This window comes from Alligator sinensis, unplaced genomic scaffold, assembly GCF_000455745.1.
Source record: "Alligator sinensis unplaced genomic scaffold, ASM45574v1 scaffold4_1, whole genome shotgun sequence".
NCBI lineage: Eukaryota > Metazoa > Chordata > Crocodylia > Alligatoridae > Alligator > Alligator sinensis.
In genome coordinates this window covers 3,334,852-3,358,972 of record NW_005841887.1, presented here as the reverse complement: position 1 = coordinate 3,358,972, position 24,121 = coordinate 3,334,852, and the positions used below count along the sequence as shown (strand labels likewise).

Below are 24,121 nucleotides of genomic sequence, written 5' to 3'. Positions count from 1 at the left end.
GGAGCTCCCCACTTGGCCCGCTGCCGACACCTCCACAGCTGCCTGTAGGAGCTCCCCGCTCGCCACTGCTGACACCTCCACGGCTGCCCATAGGACCTCCCCGCTCGCCACTGCCATGCTCCCCGCCGACACTGCCACAGTGGCCTGCGGGAGCTCCCTGCTCACCGCAGCTATGCCCCTGCTGCCGACACCACTGCAGCCACCTGTGGGAGCTCATTGTGTTGAGAATATCACCTAAAATACATTTTTGATAAATGTCTGCATGAATATGGTATCGAGCATGCCCAGTCTCCTGAGAAAGCAGCTTTGAGAAGAGCAAACAAATCATCTACAAGAAGATAAGGAGCAAGCAGACACCTTGTCTCCCATCGCAGGATGTTGTAAATCAAAGTACAGTAAAAGCTGTGTTATCCGGCACTTTACAAGCTGGCATGCTCTATTAACCGGCGTGCTGGTTTGCATGGTAAAAGCAAAATTGGGAGTGCCACCATGACACTTCTGGTTTCACCGAGCCCCCACACCCCGGGGCACAGCAGCCTGTGCAGGGCACGCCTCCCCATCCCTCGGGCCCATGGGAGGGGTGGCAGCCCAAACAGGTAAAGACGCCCGTTTGGGCCTCTCAAGTAACCAGCATATTTTGTTACCATATGCATGTCTAATAGGGCTGTGTGAAATGGCACCATTGTGTTTTGACGAAACAGCGTTTCGTTTCGAATTTAATTTCAGTTCGAAACTGCTGTTCCGTTTTGTTTCATCAAAACAGGCTGTTTTGATGTTGCGCCCGTAGGCTATAATGGGGAAGCTTGAAACAGTCTATAACTTTGTCCTTTCTGGCCTGATTCGGATGAAACTTGCAGGAATGGTAGCCCCTTCTGAGGGCATGAAGCCTGCCAAGTTTCAAGGAGGTCAGTGCAGGGGCTTCAGGGAAACTGCACCTCAAAGTCTTGAAAGCAATGTCACGTGTATGTGTCAAGCCACAGCGGGGTGAAAGCTGCAGGGGTGGTGGCCCCTGCTGAGGCCACGAAGCCTGCCAGCTGTCAAGGAGATGGGTGCAGGGGGAGTCTGGGTTCTGGGGCCCTGCACCTCTAGCTGCTGCCAGGCAAAACTTGTGACACAGGTGAGTGACACTGTGTGTGTGTTAAGGTGCGCCCTCACTTAACTGACCCCAAGGCAGAAAGCAGGGCTGGTCAAACAATGCTGCCTTTTATGCAGTTTTTCCATCCCTCCCCCAGAGCACTGGGATTGGAAGGGACCACAGGAAAGGATGACAGTCATTGGCCAGCTACACAATCAATAATGAGAGCGCTCCTTCCCCACCCCTTCCCCCTTCCTCTCCTGTAGTTTCTGTTTCCCTGCAGGCGAGCCCAGCTTGAGCTCTGAAACTCAAAAGTGTTTTGAAAGTTTCAAAACGTTTCGACTTGCCTTGTTTCGTTTCAAGACTGTTTTGAAGCTCTCTATTTCATTTCGATTTCGCTGTTTTGAGTTCAAAACGAGTCAAAACGAAACTGCCAGCAAAATTTCACATAGCCCTAATATCTAAGCCAGGGGTGGGCAGTTATTTTGGGCAGAGGGCCGCTTACTGAGTTTTGGCAAGCCATCGAGGGCTGCATGACAGGCAGCCAGGGGCAGATAAATATTAATTTTCTAAATTTTGTAGGGGCCCCGCAGGCCAGATAGAATGGCTTGGTGGGCCACATCTGGCCTGTGGGCCAAATTTTGCCCACCCCTGGTCTAAGCCATGAGGTATGCAACCAGAGTCAGCTCAGCAGCAACAAGGTGACTGGCTAAGTGGGCTGTCAGGGGCAAAGTCTGCCTAAACTAAGCATAAAAGGACAGCGAAGACCAGGACCCAACGACATCGTATGCCATCCACATCAACTCGGGAGAAAACTACTGGCATCCCTCCCGTAAGATCATCGTGTCCAGAGGCCCCACGACTGGCCATCGTGTCTGAACCTGAGCACGAGGCATGTAACGTTCATGCAGCTGTCCTCTATTCTTGGGGTACCTCGATGGCCACCCTAGACTCAACACACCTGGGTTCAGTTCTTGGCCGTGTCTTTCACCTGGGCTAACTTCATCTGCTTGTGCTTTTTAGGACTTCCACCTGGAGACGTGACAGCTTGTCCTCTCTCACCTTGGCGGGCTGAGACCCGAGATGGCGAGGGGGAGAAGGGGATGTGCTGGAGCCCTGTCTCCCCACTTTGCTGCCCGCTCCAGGCAGAGGCGACAGCTGGCCTGGCAGCTGCAGGCAGAGATGAGGGATCACTTGGCTTAATCACTCATTGTCAGCCACCCCATCATCCCACGAGACTTAACCATCCTCTCTCCTTTTTTAATGGTCTTGACGTTCCACAAATCCTTTCTTCTGCCGCCTGTGCTGTGTCACACATCTCCCCTGTCATCACCCTGCCGATTTGGTTTTAACTCGCTCCAATCAAGTTATAGTTGGTTTTTGCTTCCGACTGAAATAGATGAACGCAGCCCTAAGCCCCTGGCGCACTGGTAAAGCTTCTAGTTCAGTTTAACTGGTGAAAAACATGCATGGTTTTATGTGTGAGGACGCATCTCACCTTCCTTTTCGAAACTCTAGATCTGCCCCTGGCTGAGAGATCACTGGGTACTGCGACTCCTGCCCAGCACCGTGCCTAGACTCCTGCTGGGTCCGGACAAACTTTTAGTATTGGGCCCCCTTTGCCAGAAATGATGATTATTATTACTATTATTATTAAAATGACCATTTTCAGGCCCCCTTTCTATCCAGGCCCTGGGTAGCCACCCAGTTTGCCCATGCCTGTGTCCAGCCCTGCTCCTGGCCCTTTGCATAGCAATAGGCAACATGCAGTATGTTTCCGTTGCTTCCCCCAGCCAAATGCACACCTTTATAATTACCAGGAAAAAGACATCTGTGGGCACAAAAGCATCATCTTCAGATGTGGCCTAGTTACTTGAGAGAAAAATTTCTGGCCCATATAGGAACTGAAATTGAACTCAGATTAAAACAACCGCTTATGAAAACCAATATAAATGTGTTACTCTTTAGAAGAAAAAGTGAAACAATGACAATAGTTTCTTTAAAACTAAACCAGTCTTCTACATCTGTGGTTCTCAACCTTTTTAGATTCAAGGGTGTCTACTGTGACTTTCACAAGTTGAGCAATCTCCCATTTCAAAAGCAAACCTATTTATTAATTAATATAGTGCCTTGCAGAGGGGCCAGGCAGCGGGGATGGAAGAGCAAGCAGGGCCTGCTTCTATCCTCACGCTCCCTGCAGCACTTCAGCAGTTCTCATGGCCCTGCAGGATGCCCGAGGTTAAGAATTGCTGCTCTACAAGGTGCCAGGCTGTTTGCATCACTAGGAACACGTGGCAAAAATTTGTTCAAGACAACGAATGCAGAAAACAAGCAAAGCCCATAAAGAAGACGCAGACCTGATTCCTGCAGCTCTTTCATTACCACAAGCCGAATTAGTGATGTAGAAGAAGTTTGTTAGCTTATAAATAAAGGGTGAAATCCTGGCTCCAGTAAATTAAAATGTTGACGGTCAAAATTCATTGTTGACTTTGAAATTGTTGACTTTGAAAATTCAAATGTTGACTTTCAAATTCATTGAAGGCAACCTTTATGCTAACCCAATATTAAAGCATGTGGCATCCCAATCTCGTAACCAGAGAGCCCTGCAGGACTAAGGCCCTTATGCTTTTTCATGCAAGGAGCCATTGTTTTCAGTTCAACTGTTATAGTAATAAGTCTTGATTGATTTTGACCTCTTCTAATCTGAGCTAAGCAGCTATATTTTAAATGTACATTTATATCCATATTATAGATTTATAAAGCTTAGGGCATTAGGTACTGTTATATGCTTTGATACTCCATTCACCAATATGCCAAACAGTACCATAAAATACATTAAATTGACATTTTCTTCTGCAGATTATTAGCAGCTGTGCATAGTCAAATATCTGGATGGACACTACTAAAGATTTTTACTGAGATGCATGAGTATTTTCCTTCTAACAGGTATATAAGCTACATGAAATATTTTCTGCTGAAAGTTAAATTTAAAACCTCATGAGATATACATTATTATGTTGCTTGGAAGTTGTTTTTGTTTCTTAAGGGTTTATACAGAAGTGAAAAAACATATTAAAGAAAGATGTTTAACTATTTTCCTGTAACTCACTAGTTAGTTTAGCTAAAATTAGTTTGCCCTTGATGTTAACTAGCAGCGATTTAGTTACTTCTATTCCGAATTAGCATATCGACACAAAAGCCTACACCAAAATGACTAAAAAGGCTGGAATTTGCCCCTTTTATCATCACCTTTATTATGAAACCATTAGTGTCTTACTCTCTTGCATTGGCCCTGGAGCCTCAGATTTCCCTCAGTCTTATGGTCTGACTTTGTAATTCCAGCTTTAGCACTGTTCTAGGCTTTTTTATCAAGAATTTGCCAGGTACAGACATGAAAATATTAAGCTAACAGTTTATTACCACTTAGCTGAAACTATTTCCTCTCACTGAGCAGCTGCTGTGGGAAATTACCCTGCATTCATCTGCTTATTCATCCTCTCTGTATCTTCCTTTTCAACCCATCACCATGTGAGATTATTCTTTTATCTATCCACTTCAGACTGACACGAGGCCCATTTCTTCATTCTGGAAGTTGTTGAAACAAGTCTTCAAGACAGGCCCAACTAAAAACCCTGGATTTATTTATTACTTGGAGCATGGAGCACCCTTGCTGCAACCACACACCCCTCAGACAGGAGACAGCAGAACAGATTTTCTTCTTCGCGCTTGCACTATTGTTAACCGAGCGTAACCCCATTTAATCCACCTTGCTGAACACTACTGTGAATGGTACTGAAGTCAGACTCAGGAGCTCTGCTCCATGAATTGTGCATTATGGGGAATCCAAAGTAAAGTTTAGCCTCTGCCCTGCCCCAAAATCAAGCTTGTGCCTCAAAAAAGAGAACCTCATTAAACTAGGTCTGTTCCTGAAATCAGGTCCTTTTCCTCCAGTCCCACTCACACATCTTTCCAACTTAATGAACAGGCGAGCAATTAATATAGTATAAATAATTAACTAGTTTCTAATCACACAAAGCAGCTCTAATCCAGAGGTTACTAGTACTTATTGATGCTAACCAGTCATGCTTGTACTACAGGTCCAAGCAGCTATATCACTGAAAATAATGCTAAGGGGATACTGGCCCCACACAATGTTACTTGGATCCCCTTTTCTTTCTGTTCTTGGAAACTTACTGCTTTCTGGAGTTTCTTCTGGTCCAGCAGTGCTGCTCTCAGGATTACTTGCAAACTCCATACAAGCTGGCCCTTTTGCTGCCTGAAGAAGCTCATTGAATGGTTTCCTGTTGTAGCCCTTACTGCTGCTTAGCTCAGGTCATGAGTTACCCCAATTTATCACTTCTCTAGTCCATACGGTCAGGTTTCTTTCCCAGGTCTGGATGCCCTCTTCCACAGCTGGTAATTCTTTGATGAGACATTGCAATCACCTCCAGCTCCACATTTGTTCTCTAATTGCCCAGGACTTCAGACTTCAGCAGGTGTCTCCTCAGGGTCAGGATGGTTTTGGTTTTAGGTACCCTGCAGGCCCAGCTGGACTGCTTTGGCACTGTTACATTCCAGGAGTGCTAAATAGGAGCAGACTTTGAAGACAGAGTGTCTTGTGTAGCAGTTTCTTAACTGTTTTTATTGTTAACTGGATGTCTTCATTGATTTACAGATATGTACACTCTCCCCACTGCTCACACCTACTGAACTAAGACTCAATCTGGCCTACCCATTTCATAACACTTTGAAAAAAATTAACAAACTGAGTGTCTTTTGAGAGCATGTCTGATATCTTTTATTAAATCAACTCCAATTCTTCTTTGCAAGCTTTTGGGTACCTATACCCTTTGTCAGGCTGGGGAAGTGTCTGCAGTTGGATGGAAGGAATAGTAAAGAGGCCAGAGGCTGGGCTGCGTGCAAGAGAGGCAATCAGTGACCATGGAAATAGGAGTTAATGGGTGCAAAACAGGTTGGAGGGAAGGGAGTGAGTGAATGTAGTAGGAAATGATGGAGAGGTACCTGGGGAGTCAGATGGCAGGTGGGTTACGATGTGTCATAAAACCACTGTTCCTATTTAGTCTATGATTTTTTGTATCAAGGAGGTTGATGAGATGAAGTTCATCGGCTCTTCTGTGAAAGGTCTTTCCAATGATTTGAGTTGGTGTAATAAAAGATATCAAATCTACCCAAAGAACCTTGTCTGCCTATATCCTTAGACCAACACGGCTACAACCTACACCCCTGTGAGAGCATGAGCTGTCAGAGTCATTTAGTGATGCAGAGGTGTATGAAGGAGAAGGAAAGAACTACACAATTTATAATGACGGGGGATACGCAGGCAAGGTTCTTTGGGTAGATGGGATATCTTTTATTAGACCAACTAGCCCTGTACATCTAAGGACATAGGCAGACAAGGTTATTTCAGGAATTGTGATCTCATTTATTAGACCAACTGTCTGTGTCTACACAAAACGCTTACTGTGCAGTAGCTCCTTATTACTGCGCAGTAGCTCGTTACTACTGTGCAGTAGCATTGCCAGGCATGAACTGTGATGCAACGCTACTGTGCGGTAGTAATGAGCTACTGTGCAGTAAGTGTCACAAGGCAACTGTGCCAGGATGCTACTGCAGTGTAACATGGGTTACTGCGCAGTCATTTAGTACTTGGTCATGCAAGTGCTAAATGATGGCACAGTAACAACTGTGCAGTCAGTGTCTCGTGTAGACATGACCACTGAGTAAACTTGATATTGGCCCATGAGTGAATCCCACTGTGCCACTGGTTCAGAAGTGGTGCTGGGGGTTCGCCTTGACCCTGGAAAGGTGGAGACGCCCCTGAGCCAGACTCGGGATAAAGTCCTGTGAAACTCCTGTGATCAAATGCTGGATGTCTTAGGCCAGTGGTTCTGCCCCAGGGTGCTGCTGGAGGGTGCTTGGGATATAACCAGGGGGAGACCCACTGAACCATGGCTGTCAGAGGCCAGCTGGGATCCTTGCAGCAGACTCTTCCACCCCTCCTGGCCCCAGAGCAGCATTGCCCACAGCTCCAGGGCAGGATCAGTCCCTGCAGCCCAGGGGCACAGCCCTGCCTGCAGCCCAGGGGGGCAGGGAGAGTCTGATGATGAAAGCAGAGTGGGCAGGATATGGGTGCTTGTATGCTGATATGGTAGGGAACTACATGAGTGTGGGGCAGTGTGGGAACAGGGCGTGGAGAGCCATAGGAGCGGGGCCTAGCATGGGATGGGGTGCGTGGAGGAAGTGAAGATTAGCAGCCTGTGCTAGGAGGGAGCAGATACTTGCATAGGCAAGAGCGGGGTGGGGAGTTGCATGCACTCGCCTGCATTCGGTGCGTGTTGCTGTCAGGGTGGCACCGTAGCCCAGCCCCATTCAAGCATACTTACCTGGTGGGGAAGACATTATGATCTTGAAGATAGAGGCAAAAAAAAAAAAAAAAAAAGTTTTTCCAGGGTGAGGTTCATCCCTTGCACTCTGGCTGTGCTGATTCCTGTGATTTCCCTGCACGCAGGAAACTTGACTGTAGAATTTGTGGTAGTGGGGGGCTGCGTCTGCAATCTCCCGTGGCTGAGTGGTGCAAAAAGTAGACTGGGAAAAACTTTGGTGGGTTTGTCAAAGATTGCATGGGTTTACCAAGACTCTTCAAATCCCATTTTTATAGACTCAAGAAATGGGACTTTTGTGGATTTGCACCATTGTAGTAAGTCGTTTTGCTTTTTTTGCCTGTAACTGCATGTTAGGAGCAAGCTTACTAAAAAGACATAGCCCAAGAGTAAGTTCCCCATCCTTAGGGGCTTGTTGGTTGTTGAGGATTGTCAACTGGGGGTACGTGTACCCCTGGGGGGTACTTGGACCAGTCCTCTCTCCCCTCTCCAGACCCATCTGGTCCATCTGTTAGGGTGGCCATTCATCCAGCTTTATAGAGGACAGTCTGGTTTTCTGGTCCTCTGTCCTCTATTGATATGAAACCAGATGCCTTTATGTCCTCTATTTTTCACTGCTCAGCACTCCCCCACTGCTGCCACCAATACCACCACCTGGCCCACCACCGACACCACCGCAGCTGCCTGTGGGAGCTCCCTGCTTGCCACCGCCATGCCCTCACCACCGCCGCCACTGCCTGCAGGAGCTCGCCATGCCCCTCCCCAGCCTTGGAGGCATGCAGCCTTCATGGTGGTGGGGACAGTTGCGCTAAATAAATCTGTCCTCTATTCTTGAGGTACCTCAATGGCCATCCTACCGTCTGTTTGCGGGGCTCTTTCTGGGATTGTGGCCCCTTTTGCTGTCTAGTCTGTGCTCAGGGGGACCTGCTTCTCTTTCGGTAGTGGGGGGTTACCCAGGGGCTTTCATTTTTCCTCCAGGGTCTCTGGGATCTCCCCCTTTCCTGCCTGGACTTCCATGTCAGAGCCTTCACTTTCCTCCTCTTCTGGGGCTCTTTCCCGGTCCCCCGCTTGGGGGGTTTGGGTTTCCCCTTCTCTCTCCTCCTTTTCTATCCTTTCCACTTCTTCAGCCAGTTTGCCCTCCCCGTCCTGTTTTCCGAGTTCCTCAACCATCCTTCTCTTGGCTATCATACTTTCCTAAGCGTGGGTTTGTGTCTCCTTTTCGGAGAGGGTTTCGCCTTCTGCCTCCTCCCTTTCTGGGGACTTTTCTGCCCCCTTCCTCTCTGTTTCTGCCCCCTTGGTTGCAGTTGGGTGTTGTGGCGGGGGCCCTACATTAGAGGGGCACCCTTTAAAGATGTGCCCCTCTTTTCCACACAGATTGCACTTCCATTCCTGGTCACACTCCTTGGCTTCACGCCTCTTTTCCTTGCACGCGGCACAGACTTTGTGCATTGTGCAATCAGGTAGCCCTCCTCCCCACATTTCTTGCAGAACTTGGGTTGTCGCTGGTGGAAAATGAAACCCCTATGGGGCCTCAGGGAGATGGGGGGGGGAAATACTTTTTTTTTTCTTTTTTTAATTTTCTGTATTCCCAGCCAAATTGGCCAAATCCATTCCAAATCCGTGAGTCAGTCCAGAACCATACCACCGGCAAACATCCTTCACCCCCATCTGGGGCTTCAGATGTTCCCAAAACCTTTGGCAGGCATCCTGTGTGCAGGCCCAAGCCCGGAGGCTTCAGGTTTAGATGCCCCCGAGTTTTGCTTGCCCTCAGCCATAAGGCCCCAGGAGCCAGCTAGAGAGACTTTGAGAGAGACTTTGATTTTTCATTCTGCAACAGGGGCTTAAAAAAGGTTTGGTTTATCTGTCAGATGGGAGTTTTCCTAAGGAGATCAATGTGAATTAAAGACAAAGTGGTGTGGAATTGCCTCTCTAACTGGCTGAAGTAAAATGATACGCTAAAAGCAGTCCAAGGTCAAGAAGCAGCTCCTTATTGATCTCAGTTTGCACCCGATGAGAATGGGCAGCCAGAGGCTTAAGCAGGCATCTCACTATTGTCTTTCTAATTAAGAAGCTCCTTATATTTTTCTCTCTTCTCAAAGCCACCTGCCTTGTACTGCTGCAGCTCAATTTACCTGTGGATGATATCTGTTCATTTTAAATAGATTATCTGCAATTATCTGGCACTGTTCTTAATTTGATGGAAACCTGGATATGAGGGTTCGTGTGCTCTGGAGGCAATTAGAGCTAGACGGGGTGCAGGACACAGGCAAATTTTAGGCATCAAGTCTTCCACTATGATCTAGAGACACTCTGCTCAGCAGCCACTTGCCATCTGAAGGCACCTGACTACAGGTGTGTGTCACCTTCTGGCCGGGAAGTTCCACCAAGTGCCCGCTGTTCGGCTTCTGCGTGGGACTTTGCTCCTTATAAAATGCAGCTGTAGCTGTTTTCTTTCATTTCAAAATAGACCTGGAGGAGGAGGTGGGTTATTTCTGTTTTTCGTTAATGGCTGTAAAATGCAGAAGCAGTGATGGGAAAGGGGCCAGGACGACAATTCTCCTGTCCTGAATGCCAGGCTCCCTTGCACACTCTTCTTGCCCCATGGATCGTGCATTCCTTTCTGCAGATAAAAGTGCAGGTAGAGGAGTGCAGAGTGGCTCTCCCACTTTGCCATTAACTGGGGGTTTGGGGGGGGTTTGTTTCTTGTTTAAGGAAAATTTTTCATGTCCTCAGCCAAATCAATTCCAAATCTGTGAATCATCCAAGAACCATATGTGGTCCTATGACCGGCAGACATGCTCTATCCCCACTTAGGGCTTCAGATGTTTTCAAATCATTTGGCAGGCACCCTACGTGCAGGTCCAAACCCAGAGGCTTGGAGTTTGGATACCCCCCGGGTTTTGCTTGCCCTCAGCCATATGGCTGCAGGAGCAAGCTAGGGAGGAGTCTCCAGTTCCATAAAGTGGATGTAAAGCCAAGATCTTCCCACTGGAAATGAAAGTGGGAGGGTAACTATATATTACCTCCACCTGGGTATTTCCTTGGGAGGGAAAAATTATGGGTTTGAACACCACCCCTCGTACCCAGACGGAGGGAACTGAATCTGGGTCTCCTGAGTCTAATAGGCATTCGCTGATAAAAGGTACAGGACAATTGTTTTTAAAAAGAAATCTATAACATTGCTCTGGAGAGGAGCAAGATATCAGCCACATCCTTGCCTTAGCATGCCCTACTGGCTACTAACCTACTTCGTGTCCTTTTGCATTGCCCATCGTACACACCTACCCCTCATCCATCCTCAGCATCTTCCACTACTGACTTCCAGTCCCCTCCTCATTTCCTCCCATCCCAGTCTTCCATGCCAGCTCCCTCCCAGCCCTTTGTCTCAGTCACCTCCCATCTCATCTGCATTCGATTCAGGTGGTTTTCTCCTCATTACCAGGGTGTCAGCAGAATGAAGCACTAAGAGAAAAGCAGACCCAGGCTCCTTGATCTTATTCCTGTTGCCTATCTGGTGGAGTGAAGCGTAAGGAAGTACTCTGCTCAGCGTGCATGAGTGGTAGTTTTCCCCAAGCTCATAATTTGGCCATTTTGCACAGATTTTCACGGGGACGGTAATAGGCACATCCTTGATTTAGCAGCTTTCACCCTTCTGCATCTCAAGTTTCTTTTCTGCAGCATTTCAAAAAACAGGTCACTGCTGATTTTTTTTTTTTTAAGAAAACTTGTGATAATCAGCGATTTTTCCTTGCCTCATTCTCAGAAAGGGATAAACTGGCTTGCAGAAATTTTCCAAATAACTTGGAGGCAGACACCTGGCACATAACAAAATGATAAGTAACTCAGTGATGCTACTATGCCCCTCCTATAATGTTAAATGTTTGGGGATTGTTTTGAGGTACGTTAGGAACAAACTCTTGCTTTTGAAGTTGTTTTGCTGCTTTGAACTCTTAAAACCAAAATGATTAAATCATCTTGCTATTCCTGGCATTACAAAATGGGCCTCTACGGTCTAAAAGTGTGTTTCATATTCATTGCATTAGGAGACTTGGCCTTGATACTTCCTGTTTTTCAAGTTTTGTGGCAACCAGTTTTCATTTTCATTTCTCTGCTAAACTGAAGTATAGGGCCTCTTGTTAAAGACTCATTGCTTCACTGCAATACAAAGAAAGAGAACAACTGTTACCATGACAGAAGTTATATTGGTTCACGCTGCACTATTGCTGTATATCCTGATAGAAGGGAGAGACAGAGCACAGCAGCTTGTGCTAACTGAGAAAAGAACGGATCCACGTGTACTGTATAATCCTGAATTCTGTTCAAATCCAGCTTTCTGGGTGAAGAAACCCACATGCAAAGAGCCTGCAACAAAACTCAGTTCACTGCTTCAGTGCTACCAGCAGGGCAGGTTACAGCAAGTCTAGGCTCATCTCTTAATCCGTTCGGTTGGGGCTATACCCTGTAAAATCCAGTGGTTCTTGTGTCCTCCTCTGTATAAATTTCCCTGCAGTGCTAATGGAGAAGATTTGAACTAGTGGAAGGAGGAAGATAGAAAGTGTCTCTAAAACAGGCACGTCCCCTTTTATGGTAGAAGTTGGGGGAACTGTCCCCCATCCCTTCTGTCCGTCCCTGAGTGCAAGTTCCCCTATTGCCAGATCCAGGCTTGACTGTGGATGGTGATACCCCTCTTCTAAAGTGTGTACGGCAGGGGTGAGTTTTGGGATGCTGTCCAGGGCTGCAAGGGTAGCCCTGCCCCTTGACTGCCTTGGGACTGTGTGTCCCACCCACTGACCCCTGACCTTGGCCACCAGAAGTCCCTTCCCTAGCCCCAGAAATAGTCCTTTTCAGAGGGAGGGTACTGCCATTTTGAAGCCGGAAGAAAAATCATATTATAAAAAAAAAAATCAAACATCTGCTGTAACTTATTTTAATTTTATTAAAAAAATATTTTTGTCCTGATTTATTTATGTGTTTGCATAGTGTATCTAGAGATGATTGCATCATAGTTTAAAATACAGTCTTACTCTTGAATTTTGTGTGTGGGGGTAAGGGGGTGTATGTGGGATGGTGGGGGGGGGAGTGAGGGTGTGTGTGTGCAGTGTGGGTATGGTGTGTGGGGGAGGGTGGGTATGTGGTGGGGCAGGGGCAATGACATGCTTGTGTCCTGCCTCTGTCCCTTGCTCCTAATCCCCTGCCCCCCAGCCCTGCCACTGCCCCTCACTCCAAACCCGCATCTCTCAGCCCCCTCAACCCTGCTGGTGCCCCTCACTCTCGACCCGCAGTCCCCTGCTCCCCAGGCCTGCTGGTGACCTGCACTCCAGACTTGCAGCCCCTGCCTCCACCCCCAGCCCTGCTGCGCACACACACACACACGCATGCGCACATACACACGCACTGTGCGTCTCTTACCTGGGAGCAGCTTGCCAAAGCCTGTGCGCAGAGCATGTAACCCCCTGACAGCCAATCACCTTCCCTGCTGCTCCCAGCCCCAAGTAATCAAGCTGCTGGTGCCCAGCAAAAACCCGGATATTTCCTTGCATTTTAAAAACTCGCCTGGACACAAGGACAGGGGGCCAAAAAAGAGGACATGTCCAGGAAACCCTGGGCGTATGGTAACCCTAAGGATGTGGAAGTGTGTGGGGGGACTGTGGGAGAGTGTGGGTGTGTGGGGTTATGATGGGTGGGTGGGAGGCTGTGTGGGAGGTTGTGGGGTGTGTGTGGAGTGGGGGGGTCCTCAGAGTCACTGGAGTGTGCCAGTCCCTGGAGCTCCATGTGGTGGCAGTGAGTGGGGCCCCATAGCGTGCAGTTCCCTGTGCTCCCACCCGTCCCCAGCTGCAGATGGTGACAGCGTGTGGGGCCAGCCCCACAGCACTCCCACCCAAGTCCTTCCCCCTCTCCAACAACTCACCAAAACTCCCTATGAGGCTTTGGGTTGGTGGGGAACAGTGCTCAGGAGCAGGACAGGTGTGATTCACGCCCTGCCCTGTGGGGGGTGGCAGGGGCATGTGCATGTGTGGGAGGGGCTGCCTGGGAACCAGCAGGGTGGGGTGGTGAGGGGAGGGAGGTAGACAAGCCTACGGACTTCACTTCATAAATCTACTGGATACAAAAAAAATCACAGACTAAATACAGGGGTAGAGCACACACCAAGTGCAGAGGCTTCTTCAGCCTGATGATGGGTTTTTAAATCAGAAAGCTTGCTAAAAAATTTTCCCCCCAACTATTTAAGTTGGTCTAATAAAAGATATCAGATTCACCCAAAGAACCTTGTCTGGACTAAATATAAACATTGGATTTATGGCACATTATAACCTGCCTGACATGCGATAAACCCAGGTAACCTCTCTGCATTTTACCAGCTACATTTTATCACTAGGTCAACATTCCCCCTTCCCCCACCACCTCCTGTCTCACACCTATGGTCTCCCATTCCCTCTGATCCTTGCTGCTACATATTTGCATTTTCACAGATCTGCATTTTGCATTTTGGCTTCTATTCCACCCAGGAGAGCAGACAAAACACCACCAGACTCTCTCTATGCCTGAAGAAGCGTGTTTGTGCCTGAAAGTTTGCAAAGATCAATTTTTCCAAAGATTTAGTTGGTCTAATAAAAGATATCACAGCTACCCAGAGAACCTTGTCTGCCTGCGTCCTTAGACCAACATCTGATGCTCTATTCCAAAACCTTATTCAGTCTCTATTCATTCCTTGGTACCTGTAATCAATGTTCAACTTACTTTAGCGTAACCAGTAACAGAAACGGTCACTCTTCTCCATGAATAACACCTGAATGGTAAAGACTAGCAGATATGAATAATCTTTAACTTTGAGACCACGTATGGCTCAGCTCTTTCCAGATTTTGTGAGCTTTCGGCTGAGATAAAGCTCAGGTTGAACTGGAGGCTTACTAGTATCAAATCGCGGTGCTAATCCACAAAGGTATTAAAGTCTATTACCCATTTGCAGGATGGCTCTGTTCTCCATCTACCTTGGCATTTCATTCTCAAAGGCTCCCAAGATATGTAGGGTGAGGCATGTCTCTCCTCTTCCCAGATCCCGGTCTTCAAAAACTAGGTTGGAGGGTATTTTCAGGACATCTGCATAGCTTGCAGGGTTTTCTGGGCATGGGCATAAAATCTTATTTTGCTGCATCTCGTAACCAATCCTTCCCTCCCTTGTCTGCTGTCATTATTTACTAAATTCATTAAAAGGTGTGTTTAATCCTACTGCCGAGATCTGTGACTCAGTCCCACTGACTTCATTCAATGGATTAAAAAGTCCTTGGAGCAGAGACTCTGTCTTCCTTTAGTGCTGTACAGCAAAGAGCACACCGCTGGCACTATACAAATCTTATGAACATTTTAAATGTACATGTTAGCATCCTACACAGTAGAAGCCTACAAAATTAGATTATGTGGAACAGCAGAAAGGACACCAGACAACTAAAGATGACAATATTTTTATTTTATAACAGTACAGCTAATTAACGATTACCAACTGCTCTAAGTCAAAGCCACGTGTGTTATAATAGCAGCGAAAATTTAAGGTGCATGTGTTTCAATGTAAAACAGGGATGGGGAATCCATGGCTCACATGCCACAGACAGCTGATATGTGTGTTACAGGAGCCCCGTGTGCTCTGTAAATGGAGAGGAGGCATCAGATGTCACTTCCAAGAGTCAGGTTAGCTCTTCCCTGGCCCTGCAGCTGCCACCAAATTCAGGTCTTTGGATTCTTGCTCACCATTCAAAACTGATGGTTGTGGGCTAGGGAAGGGTTAACCTGGCTTGGGGTGGGGGCACCTCCCCAAGTTGGGGCAAGTCTGCCAAAAAGGTTGGACACCACTGGTGTAGAATATCAACAGGTACATGTCTAATAGAATCAAAGCTATGTCAGCCGAGAATCCCTTACCTACGTACTAGCAGATATGCTATAATTACCAGCAAAAGAAAATATAAATTTAAATGGCTTAAAATGCATTATCTTTAGGCTCTTAAACATAATCAAAGACTCGGAGCTGTCTAATTTGGAATGTGGTGGGCACCTGGGGTCCAATGCTTTCAGCTGGAGTTTTTGGCACTTAGCACACCTGAAAACTGTGAAACAGACTCCAAAATCATATCACACATTAGCACTTTCCATGTTCGATACACTTCATTACTGCAAAAAAGCCCCACAACACTTCCTGTTTTTATAAAACTTTCATGCAGCTTTCCTCGAGTGAGGACGCAAGGGGATGAACCGCATGTGATAGATGTTGGTTACCTCTGTTTAAAGAGTTTTTTGCCGAAGGTGTGTTGATTCCAGGGGGGTGGATGTCTTATAAGGAGCTGAAAAGAGCACGTAGCTGGGTGAATTAATGGATTTTTTTCAAAATATGGGGCCATACTGAAAGAATGGAAAAAATTCAGTGCAGGATTTTTGTCAAAGTGACAGAAACTGAGTGTGTAGGTGGGGTGGGAGGGTGTTAAATTTGAAGTGTTTCATTTGATTTAAAAGGAAACATTTTTGTTTTGGGATATTTAATAGATATTTAAAACTTTTTTTTCATTCAGGTAGTTTTTAAATGAAAAGTGCAGTTTTGGAATGAAAATTTAAATGAAATGTTTCATTTGGGTATCGAAGCAAAGAAACAAAGTGGCATTTTCAACTTCTTCCCCTCCCCCCCCATACAAAACTATTCACTGAATTCAACCCAACTTTGTAAACAATTTCAGCCCCTATAAACTAATGGTTTATAGGATAAGGCATATATAGGGGAACCAAAGCACATCAGTAGCCTTATCTGATTATGCCTATTGCAACTGTAAAACCAAATTCTGTCATGTGTAAGAATAGCAGAATGACTCTCTTAGGCAAGGGGGAGGGGAAGCATTGTAATGTTATACTTGCATTTGTAATCATCTTGCTCAACTAAATGCTATATATTTCAATGACTATAACTGAAGCATACTCAGCTGTTATGTTTCTCTATTCAATTCCTTTTGCTTTCAGTTCTTCCCGAACACGTTTCAGATAATTTGGATCAGGGTACCCAAACCTAAAGGAAAAAAGAAGAACGAGTATTTGGGCTATGTATATACTAAAACAGCAGCTGGCAACAGCCCAACATCTTCCCCACACATCTCCTAAAGCACTTACATACTTTAATCCAGGGATATCGAACTTGCACTGTCTTGTGGTCTAGATTTGGATGCAGTTGCGGTAGGGGGACAAGCGGTGATGGCAGGGCAAGCAGCAGCAGCAAGGCAAATGGTGAGGGTGGCCATACAGGAGGAGTGGGCAATTATTTAAGGCGACGGGCCACTTAAAGAGTTGTGGTGAGCTGTCCAGGTGTCTCAGAGTGGGAGTCTGAACCCACCCCCAGCTGTAGCAAGCCACCACCTACCTCTGCACCCACGGCCCTAACCTGGAAGCTTCTGGCCACATTTGGGCAGATGTGTACTCGGCTAGTAGCTGCCAGGTCTGGACTCAGAAGGTGGGGGGCGGAGTGGGGCATGCTACAGCTGCAGGTACATTCATGCTACCACTTCTGCACTGGTGGCAGCCCTCACCCGGAGACAGAGAGAGGGAGAGAAACCAAGTGCGCCCACCACGCAGGAAGCAGCTCCAGCTGCCTGGCACCAAGCAGCTGCTGGAACCGGAGCAGCTGCCCACCCACCCAATGGATGGGCCAGATCCATTTACTTGGCAGGCGTGCATCTGCATGCTGGATCCAATCAGTTGGTGAGCTGGATCTGGTCTATGGGCCATATTTTGTCCGCTTCTACCATAAGGGTTACCGTAGTTGTTGCTCACCTCCTGCCATCAATATGGGCCACAAGCTGGGCTGTGCACCTGGATTTCACTGGCAAGCATCAGCCCTGTTTGCTCCATTTCCCAGCTCCATGGGCCACGTGACACAACACCATATTAACAGAATATTATACAGTAGTTTTCACTCTGTACCCATAGCACATGCTGCACCCTGGGTCAAGATGTCAGTTCTTGGGGGGGAAAAAGAGTGATGGGATTGAGACAAGCTCTATATAATCTTGGTTACTCTCATACCTGCCTGTTCTGAATGAGGGGGAGCAATTTATGTCCAGAACAGATCATAGCTAAGTACTTGGATGCTTTTTGGCACTTGCACAGCTAATAGGCAAATGGCTTGATGCATGACAGATGGTACCATGAATGGTCCAAATATAATTGAAGGATATGACATAGTATTGCATTTGATGGACTAATTGCCTTGTTGCAGCAAGAAGGCCTATGCTCCCTGTTCAAACTAGCTCTTTGACATGAGTATGACTGAGCACACAATTCTTGGAGGATGGGAGTTTGCAGAAGTTGTATAACTGCCAATGTACTATAACAAGGTTTGTGCACAGGCACTCAGTACCAATGTAAATGGCAATGCAAGGTGCAAAGATAGGGAGAGTGAGTGTCAAGATCTGCTCAGGCATGTGACCGGTATGCACTGGGGCTAAATGTCGAAATGCTCAGGTGCATGCAAGGCTGAAAGCAGATAGTCTAGCACCCCTGTTACACAGCAAAACTGCTTAAAAATAAAATACTCACTGTTGTGGTCCCCCATCTATCCGTGTCTTGTGGTGAATGTCATTCCAGGTGACAACATCATTTGCACCAGAAGTACGTGACTGACCCACTGTGAAGATCAACTTTTGATTAAAAGCCTTCTTAAGCAGCTCCTGAATTTCTCTTCCTTCCCTGTTGTTAGGTAGGTATGCTGTTCGATGAGCCCCACTATATGGTCTCCCTGGGTTTGGATGATCCTTCTGTTTTGTAAAATATACAGTAAAAGATGAGTGTGACATGATAGAAATGTGTGACAAAAATTAATCTTACATCTCAGCTCCTCCAACTGTCCTTCAGCTCCTTCATTCTCTTCAAAATCTCAGCGTACCTAATTTTTTATTTTGTTCCTCAGCTATCATGGTTTCTCTCTCCTCTCCTCTAGTTTCCCATTCATTGCCGTTTCTATATATCGTGTTCCTGCTATCCTGATCTCTCTTCCTTTCATCCTTTGTTTTTCCCATTCACACCATCTTTTTGTATGGTAGTGACACTACTATTTTTATTGCAGCAGTAAGTAAGGATCCTAGTCAGGACTCTTTGTGTCAAGCACTTATCAATGCACTGATGGGATGACATGAAGGTGAGGGCTTCAAGTAAGGGGCCATCTCCTTGGATGGCTTCTTCTTGAAGCCTCTCATCCCTCCAGTGCACTGATATTCCTACCCTTCATCTTCCTGTAATCCAATACAAGGCCCAAGAATCTCCTCTCACAGCATCTTTACACCTTACTTTTCTATTGATTTTGACTGAGTTAGTTTGGATTCTTTCACACACGTGAAAGGGAAGCTCAGGCCCATTGTGCATATAAGTGAGGCCTACCACTTGGCTGTATCTTTTACTCCTGATTGGTTAATATTGGATTTTTGTAGGGTTTTCATTGTAGCCCCGATCAAACATTTTATTGCATATTCATAGTACTGTCTAAAGAAATATAATATAGTGTGACTTGATTTGATAACTCTTTAAAAACCTAAGCTTTGTATTACTTGAATTTAACAGAGTACCTGAGCCTAACAAAAATTACTGGATTAAATACCTACTAGGTTAAACCCCCCAGTCTTTCTAGGATATAAAAATAAATGGATGAACAATATTGAATTCACATTAGAGTTCTATTTTTTAAAATTGAGAAACATCATATATCACCTTCAAATATACTTACAGATTGAATTCCATTTGGTATATGATAGCTGATCACAAGGGTATTACATTTAGGATAACCAGCAAGTGAATAAGATGCAGTGGAGATAGACATTGATCCTTCTGGTTGATTGCCTTTTGCACATCCATAGAAAGTATTACAGATAGGACAGGCTGGCTTATACTGCATTGACTTATCAATGCATACTTTGCAAAACTCATGCTTGCACTTTGACAGTGTTACTTTTTCACTGATTTTATCCATGCAAATAGCACAGCTCTCTTGGGCTTGCTCTTCTCCTTCTGCCTTTGGTCTAGATTGCTCTTCGGAAGATAATCTATCCGTTTTTCCTCTATAAGTTTCCTGCGATACTCCTGCTGTCACTGTAAAGTTGGCCCCATGAGACTGTTGGGTGCCATAGGCTGTTCCAGTTTTAATTGGAGCTGTTTCAGTTTTCATTTGGGTCGAGTTCTCCAGCCAGCTGAATATGCACTTTTCAGCAGCAAGCACGGAATCCAATAAACCAGTTAAAAGGAGTTTGTCTTCCTTTCTCCTGATTATTACATGCAAGTTTTCTGATTGCAGGTGATCAAGGTATTTATTCAGTTCTTTTTCCTGAACAGCTGGAAGTTTCAATAGAAAGGCTTTTTGAACGATCATTGATGAAATAACCTGAAATGCAGTGATGAAGCTTTCATATGCATGTGAAGACATATCGGAATCCTTGTTCTTAGGCTTAAATATAATGCGCAATTTCTGGCTATGTAGACAGGGCTTTTTTTCCATGGTAGTATCAAAATTTACTGTTATCTCTTCAATTTCTTTATTTAACATAGTTTCTGCCAATTCAAATTCAGTAGCATCAACTTCAATTCCATTTTTATGGGTGTAATATCCAGCTCCTATTCTCATATTTCTTTCAACTGGGCTGTTCATGTTTTTCTCTTCTAGAAATGTTTTTGCCACTTTGATCTCATTTGCTGGACCCCGGAGTATTACTGTATTCCCATGCTTTTTGGCAAGAATACCCCTGAACTTGGTGTGTACTTTCTGTACTGCTTCATCCAACTCAGAACTATTTGCAAACTCCACTTTCTCTTGTTTCAAATCTACTGCTACTTTCTGAAAAGCGGTGATAAAAGACTGTTTAGCATTTTCTGCCAACCCACGACTCCCAGCAGATAGGATGTACACTGAAACGAGCCCGTTGTCTTGTTCCTGGCTTTTTATCTCTACACTGAAACGTTGCTGTAATTCTTCAATTTGTTCCTGGCAGACATGGTTAAAGTATTCATAGAGAGCTGACTGCACTTCAAAACTGCTCGCTCCATCCACACCATTCTTATCTTCCAACTCCTTCATTCCTTCAGCATGTAAAAAATCAGCACGTTGGTCATTCTTTACGAGGAGCTGATTAAAGCGGTGATACACTTTTTCAATATCTGCATAGGTTCCTGTCACTTTCTCAATCCCATGGTCACTAGGATTTTTTTCTGGTTTTAAGCCTGGGTACATACTGATCACTTCCTCCCTTTGCTGCTTAGTGAACAGGTGGGTATTCAAGGTGGCAGACACATGGAGAAAAATCTGAAAGCGAAAGAAAATAAAGAGACATCAGCAGCAGAGTTTTTAAAACTCTCAGCTTGCTTCACAAATATTTTATAAATATATAAAATATATACTTTTTAAAAAAGCTTTCTATTCCAGTGGTCAGTGATTTTATTTGGTAGTAGGCCAGAATGACCCAGCCTAGGCACCAGGCACTACGACCTGGCTGGCGCTGTCACTGCCATTTCTCCCTGCTGTGCATCTATGGCGTGACATGGAGAGTACCTGGCCGTGCAGCTCGGGCAAAGCCTCCCGGCTCCAGACCAAATCCAATGGCTCTGTGGGCCATAACTTGCCAGCCCCTGTTCAATACTGTTTCTAAGCAGTCAGAATGACTCTGTTCTTTCTACAAGTAAATATTCCTGCGTATAATCGTCTATTAATACATGTATACTGCTATTGAAACGTGCATGCAGGTAGTGGCAAATCTTCTATGCGCTCACGTGAGATGGACAGTGGCAATATAAAGAAAACCCATGCTTTTTTCTTAAATTGAAATCAAGCAGATGTTAACACGACATACAAAATATCTTACGATACACTTTGGAGTCTCTGTCTGATGGCATTCCTTAGAAAACCTCTAATAAACGAACCTTAGGACCAAGACATATGACCTGCTAACAGTGGCTTAATTTAAATCAGTTTTTCTACCAGTGTCAGTTAAACCAGGATCTAGAGTGGACAGGCAACCAGTCATCCCAAGGTTTGCTCACTGCCTATGTGCTATTATACCACTGCCTAACTAGGTGGCAGGGGAGCAGGTAATAGTTTAGTTACATTGAATAAATATCTACCCCAGGTTAAGTGCAGACCCACAACACCTCAGTGGTGCAACTTGCACTGGTGTATTTCTGCTGTAGTTTTTTTTCCTTTCTGGGGTAAATCTTAATTTTCCTAAACTACACTTGTGTAGGACTAAGCCACATCCTTCCCCCCCACTCTTTCATTACACAAATATAAAGGTAGGTTAGACTGCTGTGTAAATGTGTCGCATACCCAGGCCTTCAGTCACTCAATAGCAAGCCAGACCCAGGATCAGAGTGCGCAAACTAGGTCTGAAAAACAGAATGAGTTTCTAGATTTCAGGCGACCTGGGCATGCCACAAACACAAAAGAGATGGAAATCTTTACCTCTCAGTCATCCCCTCCCCACCCAAATCACCCCACTAATCTCTGTTTCTATGCTAAGTGGAAAAATCATAGAATCATAGAAGTAGGGTCAGAAGGGACCTTGTAGATCTTCAGGTCCGACCCCCTGCCTGGGCAGGAGGAAAACTGGGCTCAAATGCCCCCAGCCAGGTAGGCATCGAGCCGCTTCTTAAAGACCCCCAGGGTAGGAGCCAGCACCACTTCCCTTGGAAGTTGGTTCCAGATCCTAGCCACCCTGACTGTGAAGTAGTGCCTTTGGATGTCTAATCTAAACTCCAACAACTTGTGGCCATTATTCCTTGTTATCCTGGGGGGCGCTAGGGGAAAGAAGGTCTCCCTCAAACCCTTCTGGTCCCCACTAGTGAGTTTATAGATGGTCACAAGGTCCCCCCTCAGCCTTCTCTTTTGAAGGCTGAACAGGTTCAGGTCCCGTAGCCTCTCATTGTAGGGTCCCTCCTGAAGTGGGGCACCCAGAACTGGACACAGTACTCCAGCTGCGGCCTGACCAGTGTCGCGTAGAGAAGGAGGATCACCTCCCTGGCTCTACTCGAGATGCACCTGTGGATGCACGATAAGGTCCGGTTAGCCCTGCCGACCGTGACCTCGCATTGTCGGCCCACGTTCATCTTGGAGTCAATGATGACTCCAAGATCCCTTTCTGCCTCTGTGCTCTCAAGAAGGGAGTTTCCCATCTTATAAGTGTGCTGCCGGTTACTACCGCCCAAGTGCAGCACCCTGCACTTGTCAGTATTGAAACGCATCCTGTTTTTGTTAGCCCACCCCTGCAACCTATCCAGGTCTTTCTGCAGTCTTTCCCTCCCTGCTAACGTGCCCACCTCACGTGGATGACTGCCCATATTCGTTGAGTATGAAGTTTACAAATTCAACATACAATAACCATTTCCAGCTTTTCAATTTTTGCTAGAAAGTGAAACAAGCTCTTTTCCCCTAACTGCTTTATGGAAGCTTAGCCACAGCTGTGTTACGTTACCAGACTTCAGAGAACCAGTGTTTCATACATCTTTGGACGTACCTTATCAGTAAAAGCGCTAGATGAACTGTTGTCACGTTCCTTACCCAGGTGTTGGCTAGCAGTACTCTTCTGAGGCTGCAAGAAGCCTGAAGAAGCAGATAACCCTGAGGACAGCGGTGCCGACTGGCTTTCCCCAGGATCTGCTGCATCCAACTCTGGCTCAATTGAGATCTCCACATTTCTGTCGCCCACCTGTATCTCATGACGTCCACGTGATTTTACCCGTTCCTTTGCTAGAGCCATTTGGGAACAAATTGGGGGAAAACATCAGGAACGGCTTAGCAGATTGATGAACCCCAACTAGCCAGCAAGGCTGTAGTGCCTGGGGCACATCCTCCCCCAAAATGCAACACGTACCAAACCCCAAAGAGTTTTCCAGCCTGTCATAAGAGGTGCCGGAGAGTCTACCAGGGTGAAGGAGGCCAGAAACCAGCCCCTGTAACTGCAAGGGGGTGGCGTCCGGACAAGGCAGGCTTGAGGGCCCTGTCCTCCCTCTGAGATTTAGAGGCACAAAATCATAGAAAGCGAGGGGTGGGAGGCACCTCACGAGGTCAGCTAGTCCAAGCATCCCAGCCAAGACACGGTCCACCCGGGTCTTAGAAACCTCGAAGGATGGAGAGTCCGCCGCCTCTCTGGGCAGCTCCGCCACCCTCCTATAAGGAAGTTTTTCCTAATATCGAACCTAAACCTCCCTTCCACAAACACCGCCTCAAGCGCTACATGCAGAGTTGTAAGAGGCTGCTCTAAAACTCCTCCCGTCCCCTGCCTATGCCCCCTTACATCAGGGGAAAGGAGCAGGCAACACGTACAAGACTCAGACGGCTGCCACCCGCTACATCAAGGGCGGGCAATTATTTTGGGCGGCGGGCCATTTACTGAGTTTCGGCCAGCCATCGAGGGCCACACGACAGGCAGCCAGGGCAGATAAATATCAATTGTCTAAATGTTTTAGGGGGCGAGGGGGGCTGGCGGGGGCTCACCCTTTGGGCAGTCGAAGCACACGAGGTAGGTGCCGGGCGCGGGGCCGGGGCGCAGGCTGCACTCGCCGCCGCCCGAGCGCTGCGGGGACTGGAAGTGCAGCTGCAGTTTGCGCTCCAGGCGCTCGTCCGCCGGCGCGGACACTCGCACGCAGA

At 46.5% G+C, this 24,121-nt stretch overlaps 1 protein-coding gene and 1 pseudogene across 1 annotated transcript in view; one reads left to right on the top strand and one right to left on the bottom strand.

Annotated features, from left to right (window-relative positions):
• PARP14 (poly(ADP-ribose) polymerase family member 14) overlaps positions 1 to 24,119 on the bottom strand; it is a gene marked incomplete at its 5' end in the record, with an annotated part of 77,376 nt that extends 53,257 nt beyond the window's left edge. The window contains 5 exons of the mRNA XM_006017906.3: positions 16,465 to 16,516; positions 18,040 to 18,257; positions 19,220 to 20,785; positions 22,989 to 23,221; positions 23,969 to 24,119. Coding sequence (XP_006017968.2) covers positions 16,465 to 16,516; positions 18,040 to 18,257; positions 19,220 to 20,785; positions 22,989 to 23,221; positions 23,969 to 24,119 — 2,220 coding nt within the window. The remainder of the gene's footprint in view (positions 1 to 16,464; positions 16,517 to 18,039; positions 18,258 to 19,219; positions 20,786 to 22,988; positions 23,222 to 23,968) is intronic.
• LOC112549273 lies at positions 7,472 to 7,657 on the top strand (annotated as a pseudogene).
• Positions 24,120 to 24,121: the final 2 nt, after the last annotated feature.